The 26,819-nt window shown below is 56.3% G+C and overlaps 1 protein-coding gene across 1 annotated transcript in view; it reads left to right on the forward strand.

Moving 5' to 3' along the window:
- Nucleotides 1–1,297: 1,297 nt before the first annotated feature.
- CMIP (c-Maf inducing protein) overlaps nt 1,298–26,819 on the forward strand; it is a gene marked incomplete at its 5' end in the record, with an annotated part of 233,678 nt that continues 208,156 nt past the window's right edge. The window contains one exon of the mRNA XM_082676384.1: nt 1,298–1,594. Within this exon, the coding sequence (XP_082532510.1) occupies nt 1,298–1,594 (297 nt within the window). The remainder of the gene's footprint in view (nt 1,595–26,819) is intronic.

The raw sequence follows: 26,819 nt of genomic DNA on the forward strand, positions 1-26,819 counted from the left end.
GGGTGCAGGCAGAGGAGGGGGGCGCCGGTAACGCTGGGGAGGGATTTTGTTGTCTAGGTTCCTATTAGGAGCTAATCAGACTCCAGGGGCAGAAGGAAGGAGTGGGGCTGAGGAGCCTGTCCCATCCCCCCAGTAGGCCTGAGGACCCCAAGGGCCACGGCGGGCAGACATTTCTAAATGACCAGGAGGCCTGCAGAGTGCTGCAGGCTGAGCCAGGGCAGCGTGGCTCATTCCCCGAATAACTGACGGGACACATTCAGTTCAAGGAAATATCTCTGTCTTGTGGCGCCATCTGGCCAGCCAGGTGGACAGCTTCCTGCCTGCGGTCCTGTCCCCACACCTTCGGCCCGGCCCAGCCCGGCCCTGGTCCCTCGGGTTTGCACCTGGCCGCACCTCCGCCATCCGCGTGCACAGGTTTCGGGGCGCTGACATTTCGGATCCCGGCTGGCCGCGGGGGTAAGGGTGGGCTGCGGGGGCCGTGGCGCGTTCTCAGAACCGTCGGGCAGGTGGGCCGCGCGGCTCAACACCGGCCTGGGCACCGGCGGGGGCGCGGCTCGGCGTGACGTCACGCGCCCCGCCCCCGAGGCCCCCGCCCACTCCCCAGGTTCCGGGCGGGGCGGGCCCGGGCCTGCCAGGGCTCGCCCGCCCCAGCCCCCTCCCCGGGGGCCGCCCCCTCCCGTCGAGCCGCGCCTCGGCCCCTCGCGTCCCCGCCCGGCGACGGACTCCGCCTGCGAGAGGCCGAAGCCGCGGCGGCAGCCGCCGTTGCCGCCATTGACGTCAGAGGGGCGGGCACATGACCCCGCGGGGACCAATCGCGCGGGCGCCGAGCGGCTTCTGCAATCTCTCAACTGAGCCGGCCCCCGCGGCCCCCGCCGCACACTCGCCCGCGGACGGCCGCCCAGACACACGTACTGTACACACGAGCGGGCGGCGGGGCCGAGACACGCCCGCCCGCGCGGCCCCCGCTCGCCGCCGCCGCCACCGGGCCCCCGGCACCCCCGCCGGCGCTGCCCCGCGTCCCCGCCCGCCCGCCCCTCCGCCGAGCCGGTCCGGCCGCCGCGAGCATGCATCCGACGAGCTAGGAGGAAGCCGGAGCCCCGCAGGAAGGACCGAGCGCCGGCCGCCCGCCCGCCCGCCCGCCCGGGCCCCTCCCTTGCGGGGCGCCCCCAGCCCCACACCCCCCACCTTCCTGGGGGGTGGGGGGGTGCGGGACGCCGACCGGGGGCCCCGCCGCCCGGGCAGCCGGGACAGCCCCTCTCCCCGCCCCCGGCCCCCTCCCCGGCCCGGCCGGCCGGCCATGGATCTGACCAGCACCTCGGGCGGCGGCGATTCCCGGCAGATCGAGGAGACCAAGCCGCTGCTGGGGGGTGACGTGCCGGCCCCCGAGGGCACGAAGATGGGCGCCGTGCCCTGCCGCCGGGCTCTTCTGCTGTGCAACGGGATGAGGTACAAACTGCTGCAGGAGGGCGACATCCAGGTCTGTGTCATCCGGCACCCGCGGACCTTTCTCAGCAAGATCCTCACCTCGAAATTCCTGAGGCGCTGGGAGCCGCACCACCTAACGCTGGCCGACAACAGCCTGGCGTCCGCCACGGTGAGTCGCTCTGCGCGGCGGCGCGCCTGCACCCCCGCGCCCCCGCGCCTCCCCTCGGGGCCCGGGAGGCGCCCCCTCCCACCGGCTGCCCCCTGCCTGCCGCTGCACCTGGAGCCCGGGGCCTGCAGGGCGGCGGGGGGCGGGAAGAACCGGGCGCCCCCTTCCTGGCCTGGGCTCCGGACTGGATTGTGGAATCCGAAGCTCTGCCCTGCCGGCGGGCTCGGGGAGACCCTTAGAATTATGGAGAGGATCTGGCCCACCCCGGACTGAGCATTTGGGTACCTCCGGGCCCAGCGCTTGTGTTAATTACGGATGGGACCTTGGGATAGACCCCCGAGGCTGGGCCCTGATGGTGGTGGGGTTCCCTTTCGGAAAGCACATCTGGATCTGCGGCAGATGGGAAAACAAAACAACCAGAAAAACAAACAAACAAACAAAAAAACCCCAACAACCTCAAAACCCCAAAACCCAAAGAATTTCCAGAAGCCAGTTCCTTTCTTTGCTCTCTACCCGTCTTTTTCCTGCCCGGGCTGGCAGGCAAAACTGGGTGCTTCCCTTTCTGAAAAAATTTCACTGACACACTGGGAGGGTGGAAGTGGAGGGGGAGGGGGAGGGAGAGGGGGCAGGGGTCCTGGGCTATCTCCTCCCCACGGGGGGCGGTCAAGTTCTAGTGCGGAAGCTGGCCTGTGGGGTTCTGGTCTTGTATAGTCTATGCAGTATTGTATACGTGTGTTTTGTTGCTGGAGGTTTTATTATGTTATTGTTACTGTTTTAAAATACATGGCTGGGACTGGGTCGCCCTCATGAGAGGGAGAGAAGTCATCGATCTGTTTCTGAAATCAAATCTGCAAGTTGGAGAGAGAGGGCTGCGGTGGGGTCGCAGCGGGGGAGGGAGGGTGGCGGGCAGGAGCCGGAACAGGATGCTTTGTGTTTTGAAAGGAGGACAGTTTAAAGCACCAGCTCTGCTTGGGCCCGAGCCTTGCTGTGAGGGGGTCCCGTCCTCTATGGAGAGGTGGCACGTCTTCCCCAGAATGCACGCTCCCCTCTGGGGCAACCGTGATCCGGTTCACTAAGCACGGTGGTCGGGGCGGGGGCGCTGAATCTAACGCCTGCCCACACCTGTGCCAAGAAAACCCAGCCGGGAAACAGGGTGTCGCTTACATAGCATGTCACAAACGTGTAGCATGTGCAGACATTTCCCCGGCATCCATGTTCCCTTGGCAGTGTGTCACAGGCTGTGACACATGCTCCAGGGAATGGGGAGGGGGAAAAGTTAGCAGAAGAAACCATACTCCTTGAAAGAGCTCCCCCCCGCCCCCCCCCCCCAGGGCACTGAAGCACACGAGGACTTTTATTCTGAATTTTGGGTCCGACGTACTCAGAACACCTATTTTTTCTTTCCTGTGGGCACACTGGTGCAATCTGCAAAGGCTGCTTTCTCGGGGAGGATCCCTGGTTGGCGAGAAGCGGTCCAGTCCCAGTCTCAGGCTCGTGCACGTTCTCAAACCTGTCCCGAGCCACAGGCCTCGGCATTTGGCTTTTCATTTGATGGAGGGAGAGCCGCAGAAAATTCGCCAGCGCGCAGTGTTTCAGATTCAGGGAGGAACTGGTATCCTCAGTAGTTCCCTGCCTGGGGTCAGCAGCCTCCAGATCTGGCTTCAGAATTTTCCCCTGGCCGGGGCTGGGGAAGCTTTATTTTTCTTTCTGTCACCCCGTAAAGTGAAGGGGAGTTGGGGAGGAGAAGATGGCTGGGAGGCACAGTGACCCTCCGTGGGAAGGACAGGCCGAGCTCCCGTGCTCCCCCGGGAGAAGCCAGGAGCTGTGCTGTGCTGCCCACGGCTGGGGGAAGCCAGCTTTGGAGGCTCAAGGTGCCCCTCCCCCTCCCCCAGTTTACCTCTGATTGCTCAAGAGGTGTCTGTTGGAGAGAGAGTGGGGAGGAAGGGCGCCTGAAGCCCTGCGCTGGCTTCTCAAGCAGGCGTGGTGGTGGCACCTTCGTCTTCTTGGGCCTCTCTGGAGAGGAGCCGTGATTTTCTGGACTGGGGGCCGAGGGCCATCCGTGGCACAAGATTTGTCTCGCAGAGCCTTGCTGTGGCGTTGGGAAGCGAGGAGGGAGGAACTACGCGCGAGTGTCCAATGGGCTGTCCCCTTTCTCCGCCTGTCGTTGGCGAGCCCCGCGGGCAGGGCAGGGAGTGTCCTTACATGTGGCCTTGGTGGGCTCGGGTGGGGTGCACGGCCCTCCCTGCCGGGGCCTGTGAGCGTGGAGGGGGGCTGCTGAGGCCGTGGCCTCCGGGGCAGGGGTGTGAGTGGCACCACCACTGGGGACCTTGTCCCGTCCTGAGACACCTGGTTGTTGGTGTGTCCAGGCCCCCCACCCCCCACCCCCGCGGGAAGCAAAGCAGGCCCCTGAGGGGTTTCCCTGAGGCCCGGGCGTTATGTAATCTGTCTGCATTTTGTAGTGCGGCCCAAGCACTCAATTGAGAAATGGGAGCCCAAACGAAACAAAGGTGAATTTGAGTGCAGCTCACTCAACGGAAAGCCCTCTGTGGCCCAGCCGCGAGCTGCTGGGTGTGTCGGGCGTTCTGTATTGGTCATAGCCTTCCATGAAGTGTACGTCATCCTTTTGTTAAGCCCTCTACACAGCTCACCTCAGAACCATCTGGTAATTATCTGGTTAATTGTGTGGGCTTCAGGCGCAAGACTCAGAGTGATTGATCTAGATTCAAACCCATAAACAAACCCAATACACTCTCTGCCCAAACCGTTTTCAGGGTCTGTCTGCACTGATCCAGTCAGTTGGAGGGTAGTCAGAGCTACAGACCAGGCTTCCACGACCACAGCTGCATCAGGCCTGGGTGGAGGCGTCCGGTGGCTCTCAGTCCCACCCGGCAGGCGCTCCAGCTGGGTACACCCCCCAGGTGGACGGACCTCTCTGCATTCCCTGCCGGGGAGATGGGCTCAGCCTGGGGCCCCGGGGGGCCCGCGGCCTCACTCCCTGGCCTGGCTGTAAACTTTGCCTTCTCTGGGGTCAGGTTGGAGCTTGCCCCTGTGCCTATCTGCTGGGCCGGTTACTGATTAAATCCTTGCAGAGTCAACAGTGCCTGACATGGCCGGTGACAGCGCCGGGCCCGATGCACTCTGTGCTGGAGACTTTGGATCCAGAAGACTCATAAACAAAGGAGGAAACACAAAGGCGCCAGTGACCCGGCTGCCGGGAGGGGGACTGGGAGGTGTCCGCCCCTCCCTGGGGTACACACGGCCGCACCTTGCCGGCGGAAGGGTGCATCTGCCCAGGCTGTGGCCTGGACGCCGCTGTTCCTCATTCCCCTCTCACGTCCAGACTTCCCAGTCCCCGGGCCTCCCTGGGCTTTTTGTGGTTGCCAACCACGGTGTCGGCTGTAGCCAAGAAGGTTCGGGTCCATGGGTCAAGAATCCATTTTGCCGTTCTCGTGTCTGGGCTGAATTTGATCACCTGCTAGGCATGTTTGTCCTCTGGAAGAGGGCTTTGTCCGTGTGCTTTGTCTCCTCTGCACCAAAGAAGTACGAATCAGCTGCTTACCTTTTATTTTACCTTATTTTTTCTAACATGTAGCAGGTGGCATCTCAGAATGGGGAGGGTCCAATCGGTCAAACGGGGGTCAGAGCACAGGCACAGTAGCCTTGACTTGTTTTTTAAATTTTCACCACTCTGCTGCTTCAATTGAAACGTCTGTGGGCTTTCTGTTGTGGAAAGGAAAAGAGGAGTCACCTCAGTTCTCGTCGGTTTCTTTAGTCTGGTGTTTTCTTGGGGGCGGCAACCTTCTGAACTTGGACTTATGCTTACGAAGCGCCTACTGGGTGTCAGAGTGCTGCATTCATCCCGATGGTGGTTCCCCCTTGGGAATTAAAATCTGTGTCCCCCCGAGTAGTCAGAGGTCCCGTGGGAACTCGCCTGTGTGCACACGCACACGCGTGTTCGTTTCTCCGCTTCGTCACCTACACCTCCTCCTTGTGCCCGTCCTCCCCGCTTCTGATTTATGGGATTTTTTTTGTGGCATAAATAAACACAAAGAATTTTTTTTTTCTTTCAGTGCCATTTGTCATAAGATTTTGGAGTATATCAAATTTGTTGCCCAGGTTACTTGTCTGATTGGAGGTGGTGGAGGGGAGGGGCTGAGACAGAAGCAGAGGAAAAAAATCTGAATTCCCTGTAAACAGCACACGTGGTCTGTCTTCCCCAGGCTGCAGTAAAGAAGAGCATTTTAAGGAGGGAGTAGTTTTGATGCTGCCATTCTCCTGGCGCAACCCGAGATGCCTTTTCTAGCCGCTGGCAAAGTTGTACCAGGCCAGGTTGAAGGTGTCTCACTCGCTGCCCATGGCTGGGCTTTGCTGCCGAGCTGGCTGGGGCTCCGTGGCCCACAGGTGGCTGTGTATAGTGTTGCCCGCTCCTCTGTGCCAACCGGGGAGCCCGCTGACTCACCTGGCAGTGGGAGAGGGCATTTCTGGGGCACCACGTCCGGTGAGGCTTAGGGGGAGCCTGGTGGCTGTGTCATCCTAAAAAACCAAAGCTCTCTGAGGGTGCCTCACTGCCGGCCTCAGCTTGGCCCACATGGATGGTATCCCCTTGGTGTTTTGGTGGAATAAACATCTGAGATGGTCAAGTTATGCCTTTGATTAAAGGATTAAGTGAGATTCAGCAAGGCAGCCAAATGGTTCACGGCGTCTCCACCGTGGGGCAACACAACGGGGTTTGCTGCCACTTGCACCGGGCTCTGGATTCTGAGGTTACAACTTCCTGGCTGTGTGACTTTTGGAACGTTGCTTTGCTTTCCCGTGCCGGGGCTTGCTTTTCCTCCAAGGGGGTGGGATAATCCTACCTCATTTACAGGGTTGCTGAAAGGATTGGGGATCACTCAGACTAGCACCTAGCAGGACGGCCAGCACACAGTAGGGGTATGACAAGGGGCCTGTATTCCACTTTGTGTTTTCCTAATTACCCTGAGAGTGCTTCAGGAAATTCTGCCCAAATGCAAGGGATTATTGCTACTTAAAAACGGGCAGTCTCTAGAGGAAAGTCTCCTGAGATGAGCGGTGCATTTGGGAAAGTTAGGGGTATTTAGTGGATCTGGTATGTGTGAGAGCAATGAAATTGTTGAAAGCAGTTTAAGAAAAATTTCTCAGGGGGCACAGTCTGGTTTCCTTTGAAAAAATACAGAACTCTTTTTTTTGGAAAATTGAAATAGTAACGTGCACATCAAATAAATTCAGATGGTACAACAAGGCATATAAGGGAAAATGAAGCTTCTGTCTTATTCCACGGGCCCGTGGCCCCTAGTTCCCCTCCTCGCAGGCCAGCCCTGCATCCTTGCTGAGCATCCTGGGCATTTACACAGTTCTGTGCCGTTATTGTTCATTGGACGGTGTGTTTTGGCAGTCATTCTAGATCTGTGCCTGTGCACAGCTGCTCTTCCCTGCTGCATGGTGTTCCATCATAGAGGGGCACCATAATAATACAGGTAGACCATCCCCTATCACTGGACATTGAGGTTAGCCCCAGGCTTTTGCAGTTTCCAACAAGACACTTTCCACTTTGAGTGGAGTTGTTTGTGTTTTGATAATTTGAATGTTTTTTGCCTCCTTCTTTGGTGAGTGTTAAAATATTTAGTCCCCCAGTGCTTTGCAAGGGTGAGCTGACCCTCCCTCAGAGGGGGGAAGGGCAGTGCTGCCTGGGGTCCCCGCGGTCTGGAGTCATGCTTGGGTCTGGCTCACTGTCACTGGCTAGGGAGCCTCCTGAGGGTTTGGCCCCCCAGCCCCACCAGGAACTGGTGGGGGGCTCCGGCCAGTCCCGCAGACCTCTGCCCCAAGGACAAGGGTCTGCATGGCCAGGAGAGCTGTTTCCTGCTCCACCTGAGAGCATCGTTTTTGTCCCCAGGCTTCCTGCTTCCCCAGGATGGAAGCCAGGCCGCCTGGCCCCATGGTAGAGAAAAGGAGGAAGTGACAGTGTCTCTTCCCTGCTCCTGGCTCTGGTGACAAGGCACCCAGTGCCTTCAGCGGGCCACCGAGGGAGGCCGTGTGAGGTTGAAAGGAAGCTCAGCTGATACCAGCAGAGCCCTACAAAGGGTGATGAGGCGTGTGTGTGTGTGTGTGTGTGTGTGTGTGTGTGTGTGTGTGTATGGGGGAGGTGTTCATGTCTGTTGAGGCAAAGGGGACCATAGAGAACATAGTTTTGGTGCTGAAGTTGATTGTTGTGGTGAAACTGAATGTCCAGTAGCCATTTCTTTACACCTGCCACATACCGGTGTCTGGGGTGTCTGGAAGGTGGAGGGAGGAGAACAGCCAGTCGCAGCAGAGGGGTCAGACAGGCAAGCTTGAGTCCTGCCCTTGCAGCGTCCTAGCTGGTGGGTGACCTTGGGCAGGTCACCTAACCTCCCTCCTTATCTGTGAAATTCACATTCTGGGGACTTCCTTTTAGCATGATGTCAGGATTAGGTGGAGTAAGGCATGGCAGTTCATTCAACAGATAAATATCACTGTTTGTAGGCACTTTGAGGAAAACCAGTCTCTGCCCTCCTGGACTAGGGTAGGTGACAGACAATAAACCACTGAGTAAGTAATTATAAAATCTGTCTGGCCCCGGAGAAAACAAAGCAGTGGTGGGTGGGGTGTGCGGGACTGGGGGACCAGGAGCCTTGCTACCCTGCACATGGTGTTCAGGGAAGGAGATGGTATCTAGTGGGGGAGCATTCTTGGCAGAGAGGATGGCAAGTGCAAAGGCCCTGAGGCTGGACCGGACTTAGAGATCACCTAGGGAAGTGCCCGGATGCTCTACAGCTGTCATCACCCCTGCCTTCCAGGAGCTGTTGTCATCTATTACAGAATATTAATGGGCACCCAGCATATGCTAGGTGCTGGGCGTATAGACAGCTCCCTGCCCCCATGGAGCTTGCTTAGTTTCTAGCGCTTCTGGGGTGTGTGTGTTTTATTTAACCCGCTCCCTCCCATAGCGAAGAATAGCAGTGCTTTAAGAGACTCTTAGATTACCAAAACCAGCTCCCTTTGTCCGTGCTGTGTTACAACGGTTCTAGGACCTAGAACACCCTAATCGCTGAATTCGCCTCAGGCTTTTTTCCCATGGGGAAGCACTGAGTGTGGGGGAAGCGCTGAGCGCTGCGTGTTGCCCAGCAGCCGGGCTGGGCTTCACACCCAGGACTCCCCGCACCCCTGGCACCTTCACTGCCTTCCTTTGTCATGGGTTCTGCTTTCTAGCTGGTATCAGATCGGGAGAGTGTATAAGCAGATGAGGCTGAGTAAACGCACTTTGGAGGGAAGCAGAAGAGCTGGATTCTCCAGCCCCTGGCGGGTGGGCAGGACTCCGCGGGGCGGGGCAGCGGAGGCTTCCCTGGGGCCGGGGTCCTCAGGAGAGCGGAGATAGCACGGGAACGTTTCCTGGTGTCCTGGGCCAGTCCCAAGCTCCTCGAGGCCCAGAGAAGCTGCAGATAGGGGCACACAGCCTGGGAAAGCCCAGACTGCCGCCTCGTTTGGCTCACCGTCCTGCCCAGGTGAATGTGCATCGCTGCGCGTGCTTGTGTGAGGCCCAGCCGGTGGTGGGGCCGGGCCACAGTCAGGGTGGGCTCACTGCTGCAACAGCCAGCCCCCAAACCTGGGGGCTTCACGCAGCACGGTTTACATGTGCCTCGTGTCCCGGTCCGGGGGAGGTTTCTGCCCTTCAGGGCCTCGGGGAGTCGGGGCTGGGGAGAAGGCGTGAGCCCCAGGCGGAGGTTCGGTCTGTGGGTCTGGCCGCTCCATTGGCCACAGCTCAGTCACATGGCTACCCCCGAGTGCAGGGGAGGCTAGGGAACGGGGTTAGCTGTGTCCAGGAGACAGGAGGCCATGGATAGATGGCGACACCCACCCCAGGACCGTTGGGACCCTGCAGTGGTCTGGAGGTCTCCAGGGTACCAGCAGCAGAGCTGCTTCCCTGGAAAGGAAATTCAGACGGCGTGGTCTCCTCGGGCTCCTGGGTTTGAGCTTGGTGGCAGGTCAGGAAAGTTTGCAGTCTGCTCTCTGGTGGGGAGTAAAACATCTTCGTGAACCTGTTGCAAGGGATGGAGCAGTGTGCTCGTGATTCCAGCGACACTTCCTGTCCCCCTGCTGAGTGCCAGGTACTGTGCTCTTTTAATTTTCCAGACAGTCCTACAGGGCAGCTATTACTTTTCCCATTTTATAGATGTTGCAACAGAGACTCAGACAAGGAGAAATGGGAAGAAGTGGAGTTGAGAGGCAAAGGCAGGTCTGCCGCCACGCCTGAGTGTGTGTGTCCGTGGATATATGTGCATCTGTTGGATCTATGTAACATGATTTCAGCCTCTTGCAGAAACGCCTTAGTGGGGACTCAGTGGGCTTATCAGTTCAGTGCTTGCCGATGTTTGGCAGACATCCCTTTGTGAATTTGTCAAGTGAGTTCAGGGAACTGGTGTTGGAAAGTGAATGCCAAGTATTTGTAAAGGGTAAGAGCCAGGTACCAAGTTTGTGCATTGAGTACCAGATGCTGTGTGTGCAAAAGGAGTTTCCCAGGTACTGCACTTGTGGAGTGAGTATCTCCAGGCACCGGGCTGACAAGGTGAGTGTTCCCTGGTACTACGCTTACAAAGTCAGACGACCCTTTGTTCCCCAAAGGCTCACAGTTAAATTGGGGGACACTTCAGATTAGGATACCCTATAGCAGCACACCTCCTCAGAGAGATCTGTGCCTTGTCCTGCTGTTGGGAGGGGCCAGGCGGTTTCAGGAGGGACTTCGTAGGAGAGATGCATCTGGACGGACCGGGGACTGGCAGAGACGGGGCTGGGGGCCAGGGCTGGGAATGGGCAGAGGGGCCGCAGCAGTGGTTGGCACTGTGAGAGCAGGTAGGGAGAAAGATGGAGGCAGGGTCACTTCCCAGAGGGGCCCTCGAGGTCAGTATGGGATTCATGTGCGAGCCGGGAGGGCCCTGGTCATGATGCAGATGGACGGGGAGCGGGCCGCCAGCTGGGAGCCCGGGATGCCCCTGAATGGAAGCTTCAGGAGTGCAGGGATGTGAGCCACCAGGCCAGGCGTTAGTCACAGTAGTGACCACTGCAGCAGTGGTCTCGTGGCCACTCACGAGAGTTTGTTTGCTAGGAGCTGGGCTGGGAGGTCACATCGGTGGCCTCCGTAACAGCCCAGCAAGTTGCTGTCGCTCCCTGCATTTTACAGCTGGGGACCCTGAGGCCGTGTCTCTCAGCAGACGCTCTTTGGCCAGATGAGTGGATGAATGAGTGAAGGAAGGAATGAATGAGCTGCCGCACAGGTTCAGTTGGGTGGCCCCTCCTGTTGGAAGGGGTGAGGGAAGAGCCACGTCCAGACCTCCACCCTCTGCGTCCCTGGAACCCTGCGTGTCTCTTTCACCTCCAGTGAAGGACAGTGCATGCAGTGGGCCCTCGAGTTGCCCTGCGGAGCTGGCCTCGGGGTGGACACAGGCCCGCGGTTCCTGGTCCACTGCCGGGCCCGTGAGGCCGCTGCCACCAGAGGCCTCTGGTGCTTTCCGGATCCCGGGCCTGAGCCCTCCGCTCTGAGCTTTGGCTCCCAGGGCTCCCCTTCTGGAAGCTTCCTTCCTGGAGGCCAGGTGGGAAGGCCCCGCCCAGCCGTGGGGCTTGGGAAGGTGGCACCATCGGGCCGAGGCAGGGCAGCTGTGGCGCCCTGCTGGTGCCCTTAGTGGGCTCTCGGGCCTGGGGGCTCTGGGGCAGTGGGAGCAGGGCTGCCCCGCTGGAAAGAGGAGCAGTGACTCTGACGTCTGCCTGTTGGTCCTGTTGGGTCGCGTTTCATCTGTGGCCGATGCCTGCCTTGACGGTGGGAAGGTGAAAGAGCTTGACCCGTCCCAGCAGTCTGGTGGCTACTGGGCTTGGGGGTCCAAGCAGGGTCAGCCTGTGGGGTCACACAGACCAGGACGGGGTGGAGGTGACTGCGGGGCAGTAGCGATCATTTCCTCCAGCCCCCGCGGAGCCCCTTGGGTGTATCTGTGCATTTAACCCAGCCCCCGAGGCTCTTGTTTACACTTGGGGAAACTAAGGCCCTGTGAGTTTCAGGTTACATCACTGCAACCCAGACGACCTGGCTCCAGAGCCAGAGGCCTCCTGCAGAGCACGGCGCCTCCTTGGTGGCTTCGAGCACAGGGACCTGGGCAGCGAGGAACAGTCACCAGCAAAGCAGTGAGAACTACAGCTAGTGCTCGCACAGAGTCTTCTGTTCTGAGCCTACACGTGGATGAGCACTTTTCTTTTATTGCAGTATAGTTGACTTGACAATATTATATTAGTGTCAGGTACACAGCGTAGTGATCCAGTATTTTTACAGTTTACACTCCCTTAAAAGTTATGACAAAATAATGCCTATAATTCCCTGTGCTGTACAACATGTCCTTGTTGCTTATCTATAGTTTGTATCTCTTAATCCCATACTCCTGTCTTCCCCCCACCCCCACCACTGGTAACCACTTGTTTGTTTTCTGTGTCTGTGAGTCTGTTTCTGTTTTGCTCTATACATTCGTGTTATTTTTCAGATTCCACACGAAAGTGACATCTACAGTATTTATATTTCTCTGATCTGTGTCCATTCACATTCCTGCAAATGCCAGAATTTCATTCTTTTTTTTTTTTTTTTTTTTTGCGGTACGCGGGCGTCTCACTGCTGTGGCCTCTCCTGTTGTGGAGCACAGGCTCCGGACGCACAGGCTCAGCGGCCATGGCTCACGGGCCCAGCCGCTCCGCGGCACGCGGGATCCTTCCAGACCGGGGCACGAACCTGTGTCCCCTGCATCGGCAGGCGGACTCTCAACCACTGCGCCACCAGGGAAGCCCCATTCTTTTTTATGGCTGAGTAGTATTCCATTGTATATGTATACCACATCTTCTTTATCCATTCGTCTGTTGATGGACATTTAGGTTGCTTCCATATCTTGGCTATTGTAAATAATGCTGCTGTGAGCATTGGGGTGCGTGTATCTTTTCGAATTAGTGTTTTCTTTTTTCCCGGATACGTACCCAGGAGTGAAACTGCTGGGTCATACGTAGATGAGCTTGTTTAAACCTCCGATGCACCTGTGAGGTATTGCTGTCATGGTTCCTGTTTTACAGATGATCAAACTGGGGCCCAGAGAGATGAGGTCGCTACTTACCCAGCTAGTAGTGGTGGAGCTGGGATTTGCACCCAGGCCATCTGGCTCCAGAGAATAACTGCATGTGGCTGTGAGCCCGGCTCAGGAGCAGAGGCTCAGGAAGACCCAGGGTGGCCAGGGCTGGCTCCCTGCCGAGCAGGGGGGCCGTGCAGAAGGCGGGAGGGTGGGGACAGAGTCGAGTGTCTCACCCTGGGTGGTTCGGCCGTCTTCCTGCAGACGCATCTCTGGGAGAGCCGTGGTGGAGGTTTGCTTCTCACCTGCCTCTGCTTGGTGTTGGGGTCATGAACTCAACCTCTCGGAGCCTGTTTCCTCGCCTGAGATGGCCTGACCCTGAGAGCCGACTGTGATGGCTTGGTGCAGGCAAGCATGGGGTCTGGAGCCCGTCTCAGAGCGTGACTGGGCTCCCCCCACCCCTCGGGGCTCTGGCTCAGCCCCTCTCCCCTCCGCCGTGGGGAGTGCTGCTGGCCCCCGGAGCCTCCCCGACCCCCAGTTGGAGTGAGGGCTTGCTCCCTGCGAGCTCCAGCTGGGTGGCGATTGCCTCTTTGCCCGTCTGTCTTCTCTACCAGCTATTCGCCTCCGTACTTGTAAAAAATAAAACAAAAATAATCACCCAGGGTTGATGATGATCTTAAAAAATAAAGAAGGAAAAGATTCTCCCATAATCCCACCACCCAGAAAGCACCCAGATGCACACTTTGGGGTAGAGCCATCTCTGCTTTCTTCCTGGACGAGTGCGTGTGACACACATGATCGTGTGCACAGCGAGTAGGGCGAGGTCTTATTCATAAGTGCTAAGCCATTTTCATACATGATCTCAAAGTGTGTCCCCTTTGGCCCTATTGATCTTGGGCCCCAGATCTTACCTGGTGGTGGGGGCCGTCCTGGGCTTTGTGGATGTTGAGTATCCCTGGCCTCGGCCCACTAGATGCCAGTACTCCGCTCCCCACAGTGTAACAGCCCCAAATGCCTGCGGATGTTGCCACAGGTCCCCTGGGGGGCACATCACCAGCTGAGAACCCCTGTGGTGACTTGGCTGATGTCCCACCTACCCTGAGAGGTCCCGTTTGATGAGTAGCCCCGGCTGCGGGCTGGCCCGGGGGAGAGCTGGGAGCCTGTGCTCCTGTCTGCAGTCACCTTGCCTCTTTGGAACCTGGCACAGAGGTGGGAACCGAGAACTGCGTGGGGCTGCAGGAGCCCAGATCCCTCTGTCTGCGTGGCGCGGGCCGAGAGCCGGCAGGGACCCTGGAAGGAAATCCTGCTGGCCCCGGCATTAGCGAGCTTCCCACACCTTTGATCCCTCCTGTCGGCTCCCCTGCTGTGTCCTGATGACTCAGGACTTCAGAGATCTGGGTTGTTGGAAGGGGAATTGCTTCATGCCACTAAAAAAGAAGAAAGAGAGGAAATTAGCATTAGGAAGTTTTGGTGTGAGGAAAATGACTCTGAAACCTGCTTCTCGAATCCTGTTTGAGTGTTTTTGGGGGAGTGGGTGCAGCGAGGAAAGGGGCCGGGCCGTGGCGGGCGACCTGGCCACATGGCTCTTCGATAAAGGCCTTCCTCTGCCTGAGTCAATCCCCACGCAAGGCTGTGCTTTGGGTCCCTCTGCTTTTTGGAGCTAAGTGAACCATACCACCAGGAAAGATACGAAGAGGAAGCTTCTGGAGTATGTGTGGGCCCTGCCAGCAGGTGCAGTGAAGGTGCGAGAGTCTCAGGCCAGAGACTGTTGCAGAGGGCAGCGGTCTGGGGTTCTTCTAATGCCCCAGTGGTCAGCAGGGTGCCTCTGGGCCGGGACAGCCGAGTGCTGGTGGATCTCAGCCCCTGCTCGGCCCGGCTGGGCAATCTCGTGTCGGGCAGGCCCTGCTCGGCATTCACCGCGGCCTTGCTTGAAGGGGTGTGTGCTGCGGATTGGGGGGCTGCAAACGCTCTGCCCCCACTTTGAAACCCAAGGTGGAGGCAGAGGCGCCAAAGACCCTGCCTTCCCAGGTCAGTTCTTCCCTAGTGGTTGGTGGGGGGCAAAGTGGTTTCGAGCTGTGGCCAGAGTTTTGGGATTCAGACACTTCATATTAGACCATGTAAGTAGTGGTGTGATCCAGCTCTCAGTTTTCTCATCTGTAAGCTGGGGATAATCGTGGCCACCTCCCAGGGTTATCCGAATCATAAAGGAGATGCTGCACACATGGAAAGTGCTTGGTGGTGTCAGGCTCGGAGCCAGTGCTCAGTCAGTGCGCCTCATGACCACCAGCTCAGCTCCTGGCTGCCGCTCTGCCCACTGCGTTCCCGCTTCTGCTCGACTGTGAACTTCTCGAAGGCAGGTGTCTCATCCAGCCATACCCGATGGCAGTACAGGCTTGTGGCTGAATACGGTTGCTTGATGTATAGAGGCCCCAGGCGTCACAGGGACAGAAAAGGGTCTCACGTTTTGCTGGAAACCCCGGCCCTGCCTGGCGACCTCGCAGCCGTTGGGAGAACCTCCAGGGTGTGCTTGTGACCTTGGGCACCGGGACCTGGAATGGACCACAGTCCTGGACTCAACCCCAGTCACCGTGTCCCCGACTTGGGCAAGATAGAAACTGGCAGTTGGGAAGATTAAGACATTATTGGTGGTTTGCGCCTCAGCTTTCAGCAGCAGTGCTTGGGAAATAAGATTTTGATCTTGGAAAATATGATTTAAAAACAGAATTGAAAGTCGCTTTTATTTTCTCAACGATATTGCCCCTGACACACGCACAGGGCCTTGAATGGTGGTGTCCGGTCCGAGCCTGCCAGTAGGGAGCCCACTCACGGCCCTTCCATGAGGCGCACCTGTGTATATATCATACCCCTACCGCCCCCCGCCCTCGGCTCTCCACCTTTGATCCCCCCACTTGGGTCTGCAGTGACAGAGCGCCCCGTTTAGACAGAGCCCGGGAAGGCCGTCTACTTCTGAGGGAGCTCACTGTGTCGTCTTAGCCTCGCTCCCACCGTTGACTGCGACCCTGCTGCCAGGGGAGGGGGCTTCTTCCTTGGACCCCTGCCGAGAACTAAGCCCATTGATGGGTGGCTTCACGGAGCTTGAATCTGGTTGTCCCATCCAGTGTTCCCATCCCAAAGCAGGAGGAGGGTCCTCTCCCTGCTGGACGAAGATTGGGAGCTCTGAGTCCCCACCAGGCCCCCTAGGGAGCCTTCTGAGAGGTGGGGTCTGGCCCCCTGGCCATCCCAGGATTAACACTCTGTTCTTGACCACCCTTCCCTGTGCCCAGGACCTGGCTGTGTGGCCTTCATCCACGGGCTTCTGTGCCCTCCGGCCTCCAGGTGGGCTTGGCTCATAAGTGGGGACCCTGCAGGGAGATGGAGGCCCTTGGCTTCTTCCTTCAGGGTTGCTGTGGGCAGGCAGCGTCCCTTGGTCACGGCCCCTGTCCTGTCACCACCCCCCCACCCCCCCACCCCCGATTCCGGGCTTCAGTAACTGCTTCTTTCGCTTGTCCCTTCAGGCCTTGGGGTAGGAGCACATAGGGTAGGAGTGAGGTGACCGAGTCCTGGCTTTCCCGGGACTGGCCCAGGTGTTTACACTCACGTCCTGTGTCCCGGGAAACCCCTCAGTCCCAAGCAAATCAGGACATTTGGTCACCCTAGGAGAAAACCACCTCTTGTGTTTTCCCTGTGTTCTGCCCACACCTTGGTATGTTGTCCTTTTGTTACAATTTCTTCAAATGACACCGTTTTGTGTCTGCCATCTGCTTCTCCCCAGGGCCCCGGCTGATACACCAGGAGCTTCAGGAGGATGGAGTTGTTTTCAGAGCCTCTTTCCTTTTAGAGTTCGTAGTAGCCAAATGGGCTGTAATGCTAAACGTGGGGAGAAAGAAATTAATCTCTTGCACTTATACTTTTTTTCTGAAAATATGCCCCCTTCAGAGACAAATGGTGATGATGATAGCCGTGGCTCTCTGCCCACTTACTATGGGCTTCTTGTTGTGTTAAGAACTTTGATGCACCGTTGTGTTTAATCATTATGACAATCCTCTGAGGATTGTCCAGGATGAGAAAACTGAGGCTTAGTGAGGTAAAGTAATTTGCCTAGAGCTCAGGATGGGTAGGAGGTCGGGCCAGGGTATGAACCCCGATGACGTTCCCTGCGAGGTTTCTATGCTTACTGATGAGGTGTTTTACAACCCAGGCCAGGCCAGACAAACCCACAGTTTTGCTGCTTCTGGCTTGGACAGGGTGTCTTATTGGGGGTGCAGGCAGCAGATCTGATGTTCTCCACTTCCTCTCATGTGGCGGGGCTGTGTGCATGCAGGACTGGCTGGGCAGCCAGTTTTGGCCTTGCTGAATTTAGCTATGGCTGGTGTTGGAAAATGTTAGTCTGTTCTTTCCTTTTCCATACCTCCCCTTTAAAATTTTTATAGTTAAAATCGGAGGCGGCCAGACTTGGAAGAGAACCTGCAGGTCATCTAGTTCTGGGATGGTGAATGTATGACACACGTGCAGCCATAGCTCATTGCCTAGCCCCTGGTAGACATTGCTAATCAACCCAGGCGTAATCGATCCTTCCCATTGAGCCTGGAGACAGCCACTGCTAATCAACTGTTGTTGGCATGCACCATGTCTCCCACTGTATACATTAGGAACTCAAGGCCCAGAGAAGTTAAATGACCCTCAAGGGAGCCACTGGGGTTGTGGAGCCTGCTGTTGAGAGATGACTTTGGGTTAAAAGTCCGCCATCTAAGCAAAGTGTGGTGTGGGGGAAGGACCTGGGTTTTGCATAGCAGTGTGTGGATCTGGGTTTAAATCCCAGTTCTGCTTTTACTGGTTGTAACTTCAGGCAAGTCACATGGCTTCTTTGAACCTGGTCTGTGAAACTAGAAATTGTAATCCCTACATCCCAGGGTTGTGAGGAATAAATGACATGGAATGTTAATTCAGCCTCCAGCAGATACTGGTGGAGGGCCTAGTGTGCGCCCAGGACTGCTCTGGTCCTGGCGTGTGGTGGTGAGCCCTGTAGACAAGGCCCTCCCCTCAGTGGCTGTGCCTTAAAGATTCAAGTGATGCTGCATTTCTTCCTCTTTGCTTCTTGGAGACCCTGTGAAATTGTGGTGTTATTGTTATTTTTTAACAACACAGCCGCTTAAATTTGGCCTGTTTATGCATCACATGACTTGCTTTGGGAAGTGATGTATCTTTTCTTTCATTCCTCATCTCGTTTCCATCCTTGTATCTGGGCCGATTGGGACAGGGAGACCGAATGGATATGACAGGAGACTGGGTCTTAGACCGTTTAGAGGGACACACTCCTTTTGGAAATTTGATGAAAGCTGTGGACCCTTCTGCAGGCAAAATGCTAAGATGACAGGCTTATAAAGTTTAGCATCTGTAGTGTAGGCATTTTTAGGGATAGACTCATGGACCCCTCAGGTTATAGTCAGTCCAGGGGGCCTGGGACACTCTAGTTAGCATGGAATGGAACTTTGCCCGGAAATAAACATGTAAATGACAAAAGCAAAATGGTTCATTATGAAAGGTCAAGGTTTTTATTCAGAGTTCTGCTCCTTTGGCTGGGCAAGTGGGTTTGTCCAGGTAGCATTTTCTATGCTTGTTAAGCTGTGTTTAGTCTTCTTGGTTATGGTAAAAGATTTTTTCTTTTACCCTAGTCTGGAGTTTCAAGGTTGGTACTTCTTGCCCCTAAAATGTTTATTTTAAGGTTTAGAACAGTTCTTCACTCTGATAAGGCAGAGAGCATCATTGCAGACGCGCCGTGGTCGAGCACAGGGCGACTCCGCTGGCACTGCAGATGGTGGCCCAGCGCTCAGCCTGCCCGGCGCACAGTGACCTTGGGCCACCTCACCTCTCTGACCTGTGAAGCGGGGGACAGAATGACCACCAACCCCTGGTAGTCAAGGATTAAACACTCTAGTAAGCATGACAGTCCAGAGAATGTCCAAATAGGCCATGGTGGATTTTGTATTCAGTTGCTTGGAATTGGGACTAAGTAGTTTGGATCCTTTGCTCTGTGAAAGGTTGGTGTTTTTACTGAGCCTGTACGATGGAGGTTGCCTGACAGATCCCGCTGAAGTGAACTGAGTTCTTCTGTGAGGGGCAGGATGAGTACAATTCTAATGTGCTTTCTCCTCCTGGACACGCAAGACTTCAAGCAGGCTGACCAGCATAGTTAAGAGAAAGCCAGGGTCTTCCTTGGTTGGTAACTTATAGAAGGGCCCCAGTAATGAGTCCCCTCGTTGCCTTTGACTCTTCCGACGCCCTCTGCCCCCTACCCGGGGCACCGTCTTTAGCCACGCCCTGGACTGAAGCATGATTTCGGTGACTTGAGGGAGAGAGGGTTCCAGGGAACCATTTCACGTTCAGACCTGGGGTTTGCTGGGGTGATTGCTTTGCCACTGACGTTTGCATGTGGGTGTTCTTAAGCCGGAGAAAGAGTTGGACTTTCCCTTTGTTTTGCTTCATTATCCCCACTACATTTGGCAGTCTGGGCGGCATGAGGTGGTGTGTTTTTATGGCTCTCAAATTTGTCTTTAAAAGTGTGCTGTGAGCCTGGAGGCCTCCCGCATCCCTGAAGATTTTGTAGGGAGATCTGAGATGACTGTCCAGCTGGGCGGAGTAATGGAATCTCCCATTTCTTGAGCACCTACTGTGTGCCAGGCACTTATGCATCTCATCTCACCCTTGCAGCAACCCCCCGGGTGGGCAGTGTCCCCGTGTCACAGGGCTGGGGACAGCCCCTGGCCTTCGGGGTCACACAGCTGTTGGTTGCACAGCTGCAAGTCACACCCAGGTCAGGCTGACCTGAATCCATGCGTTTTTCCCTGAGTCCCACGCTGCTCCTGTGGCCTCAAGGGACTTCCTCGGTGTTCTTCATGTCCCCACCCTGGTAAGATTCCACTTGAGGAAAAATGAGTAGGCACTGGTTGGACAAGGGAAAGCCTGGAGAGTTCTGTTTCTCCAGCTCGGCAGCCTCCTTGCTGCTGAGCTCAGGTGTGGCTGGGATTGTCCCTGCCGTCCTAGTCACGTCCTAGTCACCGGCCAAGGTGGCCTTCTCCAGGCAGCTGGCTCTGGGATGAAGTTAGGGCTTCATCTGCCTCACCTGTGTGACCTTCCATGACCACCCTGGCCGGTATATAAAGGAAGGGGGTGCAGAGGAGGTAGCTTTCTCATCAGTCTCCCTGTCTCACAGGTGAGAAAACTGGGGCTCTGTGGGGGTGTGTGGCTTGGGCGTGGCCATTTGGATAATGAGGGGCCAGGCTGAGCCTGAACTGTTCCTAGTAGGTGTGTACCACCCGTTTACCTGGAAGAGGTGCATCTTGGGGGTTGGTGTCACGAGCCAGAGGCACATACCTGCCAGCATCTTCCCTGAATCAGCTCTGAGTCACTACATGAGGGAAGAGATCCCTCTGGTTGCTGAGTCCACGTCTGGTCTGGCGGGGCCTTTTGAGATCATCTAGGCCCGTGCTTTCATTTTACAGTTGGGTAAACTGAGGCCCAGGGAGAGAGACTGCCCGGGTCACCATTCCTTCCCCGGCGTAGCTTCTGGTTTTCTCTCTTTATCTACACTGTGGCGCCACAGTCTTATTTAGGCATTTGAGTTCTGTGTGTGTTTGTGTGTGTGTGTGTGTGTGTGTGTGTGTGTGTGTGTGTGTGTGTGATGAAATATACATAACATTTATCATTCTAACCATTTGTAGGTGTGCAATCCAGTGGCATTAAATACATTAACAGTGTTGTGTTACCATCACCACTACCTATACCCGAAACTTTTCATCATCCCCAACATAAATTCTGTACCTATTAAACAATAACTCTCCCTTCTCCACTCCCCCCAGCCCCTGGCAACCGCTATTCTACTTTCGGTCTCTGTGGATTTGCCTGTTCTAGGTACATCTTGTAAGTGGTATTATATGATACTTATGCTCTTGTGTCTGGTTGGTGTCACTTAGCATAATGTTTTCAGAGTCTACCCATGTTATGGCATATATCAAAATTTCCTTCCTTTTCACAGCTCAATAGTACTCTATTGTATGGGTAGACCATATTTTGTTTATCCGTTCATCTGTTGATGGACACTTGGGTTGTTTCCATGAACTCTTTTTTTTTTTTTTTTTAAGATTTTTTTGATGTGGGCCATTTTTAAAGTCTTTATTGAATTTGTTACAGTATTGCTTCTGTTTTATGTTTTGGTCTTTTGGCCACAGAGGCATGTGGGATCTTAATTCCCTGACCAGGGATCGAACCTGCACCCCCTGCACTGGAAGGTGAAGTCTTAACCACTGGACCACCAGGGAAGTCCCTGTTTCCATGAACTTTTGACTCTGTGATGATGATGCTGTGAACATGGGGGCAAATATCTGTTAGGATTCTTGATTTCAGTTCTTTTGCCTACATACCTAGGTGTGGACATTTATTATTTAAAGACATTCATCTCCTTCTCTCCCATTTCAAAGGGAACTCGGGTTCATTGTAGAATAATTAGTCAGTACAGTCAAACAAAAGAAAAAAATAAGATTTAACCAGAATGGGAACACCCGGGAACGATAATTAATGTTTTCTGTATGCCGGTCGTTTGCGTGTGCCGTTTGTTCCGTCCACACAGGATTACTCTGTATCTGCACAGTGTTTGGGGGTGTGGATAGGTCTTCATTCAGAAATGGGCAAACCTTTGTGTAAGGCACTGGGAGGGGGGAGGAGGCGCCGCTCGCTCTTTGCGACCCAGCTGGATGTGCACTGCCTCCAGGGCACGCCCCCCTGCCTGTGACTGCTCTGTGTCCTGCTTTGCCTGTTCCCTTTCCTGTTATCTGCCCCGTCCCCCCCCAACCCGCTGGACCGTCTGAGTCCCGGGAGGGCTGCCCAGCACAGCGCCTGGTGGTGCTTCCTGCTCAGTAGAGAAGGGGCTGAATGAATAAGTGAAATTAACCAGCCTGCAGACTTGAGACTCATCGACGTCATCGAGTGGAGTCGGGCCCTGTTGGGTGGGACCCCGCACAGGCATGCTGCATGCTGCGTCGTCCCTGTGCCGCTTCCTTGCTGTCCCCCTGCTGTGGAGGCTCTCCCTGCGAACCTGGGTTCACAGGGCCCTGTTTACTCCCCCTGTGCGTGTTCCCTCACTGCACAGATGTTTGCTGGGGGTTTCCTGGGGGTGTCTGGCTACGGGCTGGGCTGTGGGGTGACCAAAACAGGGCCCCTTCAAGGACCTTACGTTCCAGAGTAGGGGACACGCTTGGGCAAAAGAACACTGTAATTTCAGATAGCTATAAATGTGATGAAAACCGCATCTTTTGCTCTTTTTTTCCCTCTTCGTTTCTCTCTTTCTCTTAAAAAAATAAAAATTAATCCAGTCTGGCTACTTCTTGGTTGCTTGGAGGCCAGGGATGTGTGCACTTTACCGGGTTTGAATCCCAGCTCCTCCTCTTGCTAGCAATGACCTTGGCGAGGTGCAAGGCTCAGTTTTCTTGTCTGTATACGAAAGATAGTGGTGTGTCTGCTTCCTCGAGTTACGATGCGGCCTAACGGTGACATTGCCCATGGAGCACTGTGCACAGTGCCCGTCGTGAGTTCTCAGCGACGCCTGCTGCTGCTCCTGCGATCCCGGAATAATGAGGCTGCCGGCTACGTGGTTTTAAAACGGCAAAACCGGCCCATCCAATCCACTGGTTAATGCAGAGGGGCCAGGAGGGCGGTGAGTGTAGGGGACTCGACACAGCATCGCTTCCCTGGATGCATTGGTTGAACCGAATTTGTCCAGCACGCCCTGCTCCCTGGGAACAGGAACAAAGGGCCCAGCCATGAAAGGGGCCCTGTTCCCTGACCAAGTTGGGGAATGCCAAAGGCGAGATCTGCAGCTGGTGCCAGGAGTTCTGTGGCAGGGCCCAGCTCTTTCATTTTTCCTGTGCCTCAGTTGGGGCCAGGGCCCTCTGGTTAGATGGGTGCGATGAGCAGAACACACAGGAAAATAAGCAGACAGAAACCCCCAGACTGCCCTTCGAAGTACGCCCATCCTCACGGGGCAGGGACAGGGATCTCCTTGGGCACAGAGAGGTTTTTAATTTGAGCAAGTTTCCAGGTCATCAGGCAAAGGGCTTGGCAAGGTTACAGGGTGTCATCCGGCCCGTGTGGGCCCAGCCACTGTGTGTGTTGGACCTGGACCTGGTTTGCCCCTCACCGTCAGTCCCACTTGAGCCCTTCAGTGTCTCTGAGTGTCTGGCCTCAGGTCCCACCTGCACAGGAGGCACACGGCCACCCCGGGTCTCGTCAGGCAGGTGGGGGACGTGTAGGAAGGGCACCCCAACAAGGGCCCCCCTCCCCCCACAAATGCCTGCCGTGTGAAGGTGGGAGGGCTTGCAAGCTCTCCCCTCAGAAGTGCCATTTGTACCCCAGGTTCAGGCCTGGCAGGAAGAGGAATTGAGTGCTTTCCTTTTCGGGGCCTCCCCGTTCTGCCCCTCTTCGAATCCGAGGGCTCCCACGGGCCTGGGCCCTGCTGCACAAGACCATGAGATGCACAGTTGGGGCCACCTGGTGGCTCGCTGGAGTCCGAGATGACAGGAGAGGGCCTTATGGGGCTGGGTGGGCTGGGAGGGTGGGGAGGCGGGTGCGGGAATGGATGGGGGGCTGCCGTTCCCCCTTCCCGCAGGATCGGCTCTGCTCCCGCCTCTGAAATAAACTACAGTGGGCTCATTCCCTCCCCACCCACCTGCCTCTCACGCTCTCAGGCGATGTGTCTGTGCCAGGCTCAGAAAGGTTGGCCTCGAACCCCAGCCGTGCCCCTCCTTTCCTTACAGGACGGAGCCTTCTACACAAGGTAGGGTGGGAACGAAGGGAGGAGACTCCCCCGGGGCTGTGCACGCTGCGTCCTCCGTACGTGCTAGGGGCTCCTCACTCGGCGTTCAGGCGTCCATGCCTGAAACATGCGCTGTGGGGCACCTACTGGGTACCAGGCTTGGCTCCAAAGGTAAGGAATACAGAGAGCCCGAGGAGAGAGGGCTGGGGACAGCTGGATCTAACGCCCCACGTGATGGGGAGCTCGGGGAAGCACCGGGGTCCCCCGAGGGGAAGGCTGCTGATCAGAGAAGGGGTTGGCTTCGGCCAGGTGGAGAAGGCAGGGAACAGCATTCCAGGCCAAGAGAGACGCTGGCAGAGCCCAGAGGTGTGGCAGGGCCAGCACTGCCTGCAGAGGGAGCCGCTCCTTGTGCTAGGAGTGTGCTGAATGGGGTGGGCCCGGGTGAGCTGTCCTGGGTGCTGGGCTCAGGACTGTGGACTTGAAGATGGAAGCCCAGTCCCTGGAATGCCCTGAACATCTTGTTCCTTCCTGCTGGGACTTGAAGGGACCTCGTTCTTGCTCTGACTTGGTCATCCTTAGGCATGAGAACCTGGGAAATGCTGAGCTGGTGACATGGGTGGGGCTCAGTTCTTTGCCAGCAAGGAAATGGCCTGTCTCCCTGAACCTTTGGTGTTGGTGGAAAGACTCAAAGGGGCCAGCCCTTGAGGTCATTCTGGGCCAGAAGCATCGAGCTCTAGATAATGGAGAGAACTGTCTGGTATTTGAAAGGCTGGGATCAGTCTTCCACGGCGAAAGGAACCCCTGGGCTCCTGATCCGAGCAGCAAGTTGGGAGTCCCACCCTGGGCTCCGCCCCTTGCCAGCTGTGTGACCTGGGCGAGTGGCTTCACCTTTCTGAGCTTTTGTTTCTCCTTGGTACAATGAGGTAGATAGTGGTACCAATCCTCTGGGTTTCTGAGAGGGTTTGGTGAGAATAGTGCATGTCTAGTGTTAGTGCCATGCGCAGCACGGAGCTGGTGCCCGAGAAGAAGAGAGATCTTATTGTTCCTGTGATGACTAGTGCCGTTACCAAGACTACAGAGGAGGGGACCTGACTCCTGAGCCCGGGAGGAAGGGGCCGGAGATGGCTTCCCGGGGCAGGTGACTTAGAGCTTTAGAGTCAAGCTCTGCCAGTCCCTGGCTGTATGGGACACGTAGCAAGTTATTGAGATAAAATTGAACATGTTATTTACATCCTGACCCCTTAGTAGTCTTGCCTGGAAAGTGGGATAATAGCACGCTATTCCCAGGCTGCTGTGGAGGTATAAGAGCCGCCAGGTGGCGGCTCCGGCCTGAATCCAGTTTGGGGGGCGGAGGTGAGGGCTTCCTTTGGCTCCTCCTGTCTCCTGAAGCCCCGCAGGCCGCGGGGGCCAGGGAACCCGAGAAACCTGCACCTTGAGCTCGTCCGGAGGCTCGGGCCCCGGTGGGAGCCCTGGCCTCGCCTGACATTTCACCCAGAGCTGTGTGTTATCTTTTGCAGAAGTTGTGAGCGGGAGGAAGGACAAACCACTTCCTCTCCAGCCTTCAGATTTATCAGACTCAACTCTTGACAGTTTCAGTTTGAAGAGAATTTAAAACAACAACAACAAAGATGTTGAGAAGAGTTAGACAAATACAGTGGCCTCAAGCCTCGGCTCCCTGCTGCTCTGCCCTTGGATGAGGCGCCCGCAGGGATGCTTCGGGGTCGGGTTCGGGTTCGAGAAGCAGCCCAGGTTCGGAGCTTTCTCTGTGCACGCGGGCTACTGGCTGAGAGGCCAGGGTTCCAGGCCTCTGCTTGGTGTTTCCCGTCCTGCGCGCTGTGGCATCTGCACACACAGGCCGGCTCTCAGAGGTGGTGTAATGTTTCAGAAGTTTGACCTCAAAGCAGCTTTCTTTTCCCCTCGGGGTGTCTGGAGAAAGTGCGAAAGATAAGCTGGGCCTGAACTGCAGTGACCAGTGCCCCCCCCCCCACCCAGGGATCCTGGCCCTGGTATTCTCCCCTTGGCCCCTGCCCGCCCTTTAAGACTCCACACAAAGGGGGGCTCCTGGGTTACACTGGGGGGACCATAGGGAACTATGATTTTGTGTCAAAAGTGATTGAATATTGGTTTCACAAAGTTCAAACCGTGAGTTTTCAAGTAAACTCAATTCCCGACTTTCTGGTGTCATTTCTTGGCTGTGGCCCCGAGACTCCTAAGATCAGTAGGGAAGGAAGCCCTTTCTTGCGGAGGAAAAGGGAATGTAATGTCTGGTGTACATATACATATGCATATGCATACACACACATAGACATAAGTACACACATATACAGGCATATACATACACAGACGCACAACACACACACATACACATACATGCACATCTTCAAAGGCTGTCTGGCGTTTCACTCCTGTGTTCAGATCTACCAGGTGTGTGTGACTTGGGGCAAGCTGTCTAACCTCTGCCTGTGTCCTCACCTCTAAGATGAGCTCAGTAGTAATATTTGTGACCTGGGACTGTGGTCAGGATGCGGTGAGAGAACGCATAAAACGAGCCTAGGACGAGGCCCAGGACCTCAACAGGGCTCAGTCCAGAGGAGCTGTTCTTATGTTCAGTATTCTTTCCGGTGTCTCCTTGGCTGGCCTTCTCCGCTCTTTCCACGGCCCTCGGCTTGCCTGCGGGCGGAGGATTTGGCCCGTCCTGCCTGTGGTTCTCCTGGTTACGGGTAGATGGTGAACTCTACCACCCACTCAGCACCGCCGAACGGCAGCTCTGTGCCACGCACGGCCTCTGTTCTCGGGAAGCTTAGTGTTCACGGCGGGGTGTGGGGACGTGACAGCAACTAAACAAGTCAGCAGTCACCAAGGTCCTCTCAGAGGTGACAAGTGCTAGGACAGAAATGGGACGGGGTAGAGACAGTCGGGGCAGAGGAATACTGTAGACAGCTCAGTCAAGGAAGGCCTCTCCGAGGAGGCGGCCCTGATGGTGAGCCGGTCCTGTGGGGGTCTGGGGAGGAACGTTCCGGGGTTGGGCGCAGCGAGTGCAAAGGCCCCGAGGTGGAAAGCTAGCGGGGCAGGCAGGGGCCGATCGCCACGGTGACCTCAGCAAGGAGCTTGGATTTTATTCCCAGTGCCTTGGGAAGCAGGGCCATGGCGAGATCTGACGTCCTTTTACAGAGGTTGGTGAGACGGGGTCAAGGGTGGACTGTGTGTCCTGCTCTCCTTTCGCCCCTTTGGGCCTGCCTCAGGCTCGGCTGTGCAGCGACCGCCCAGTGGCTGCCCGGGGCCTGTTGCACTGCTCATCCTGAGC

Source organism: Grampus griseus (genome assembly GCF_964374135.1).
Source record: "Grampus griseus genome assembly, chromosome: 19".
Taxonomy (NCBI): Eukaryota; Metazoa; Chordata; class Mammalia; order Artiodactyla; family Delphinidae; genus Grampus; species Grampus griseus.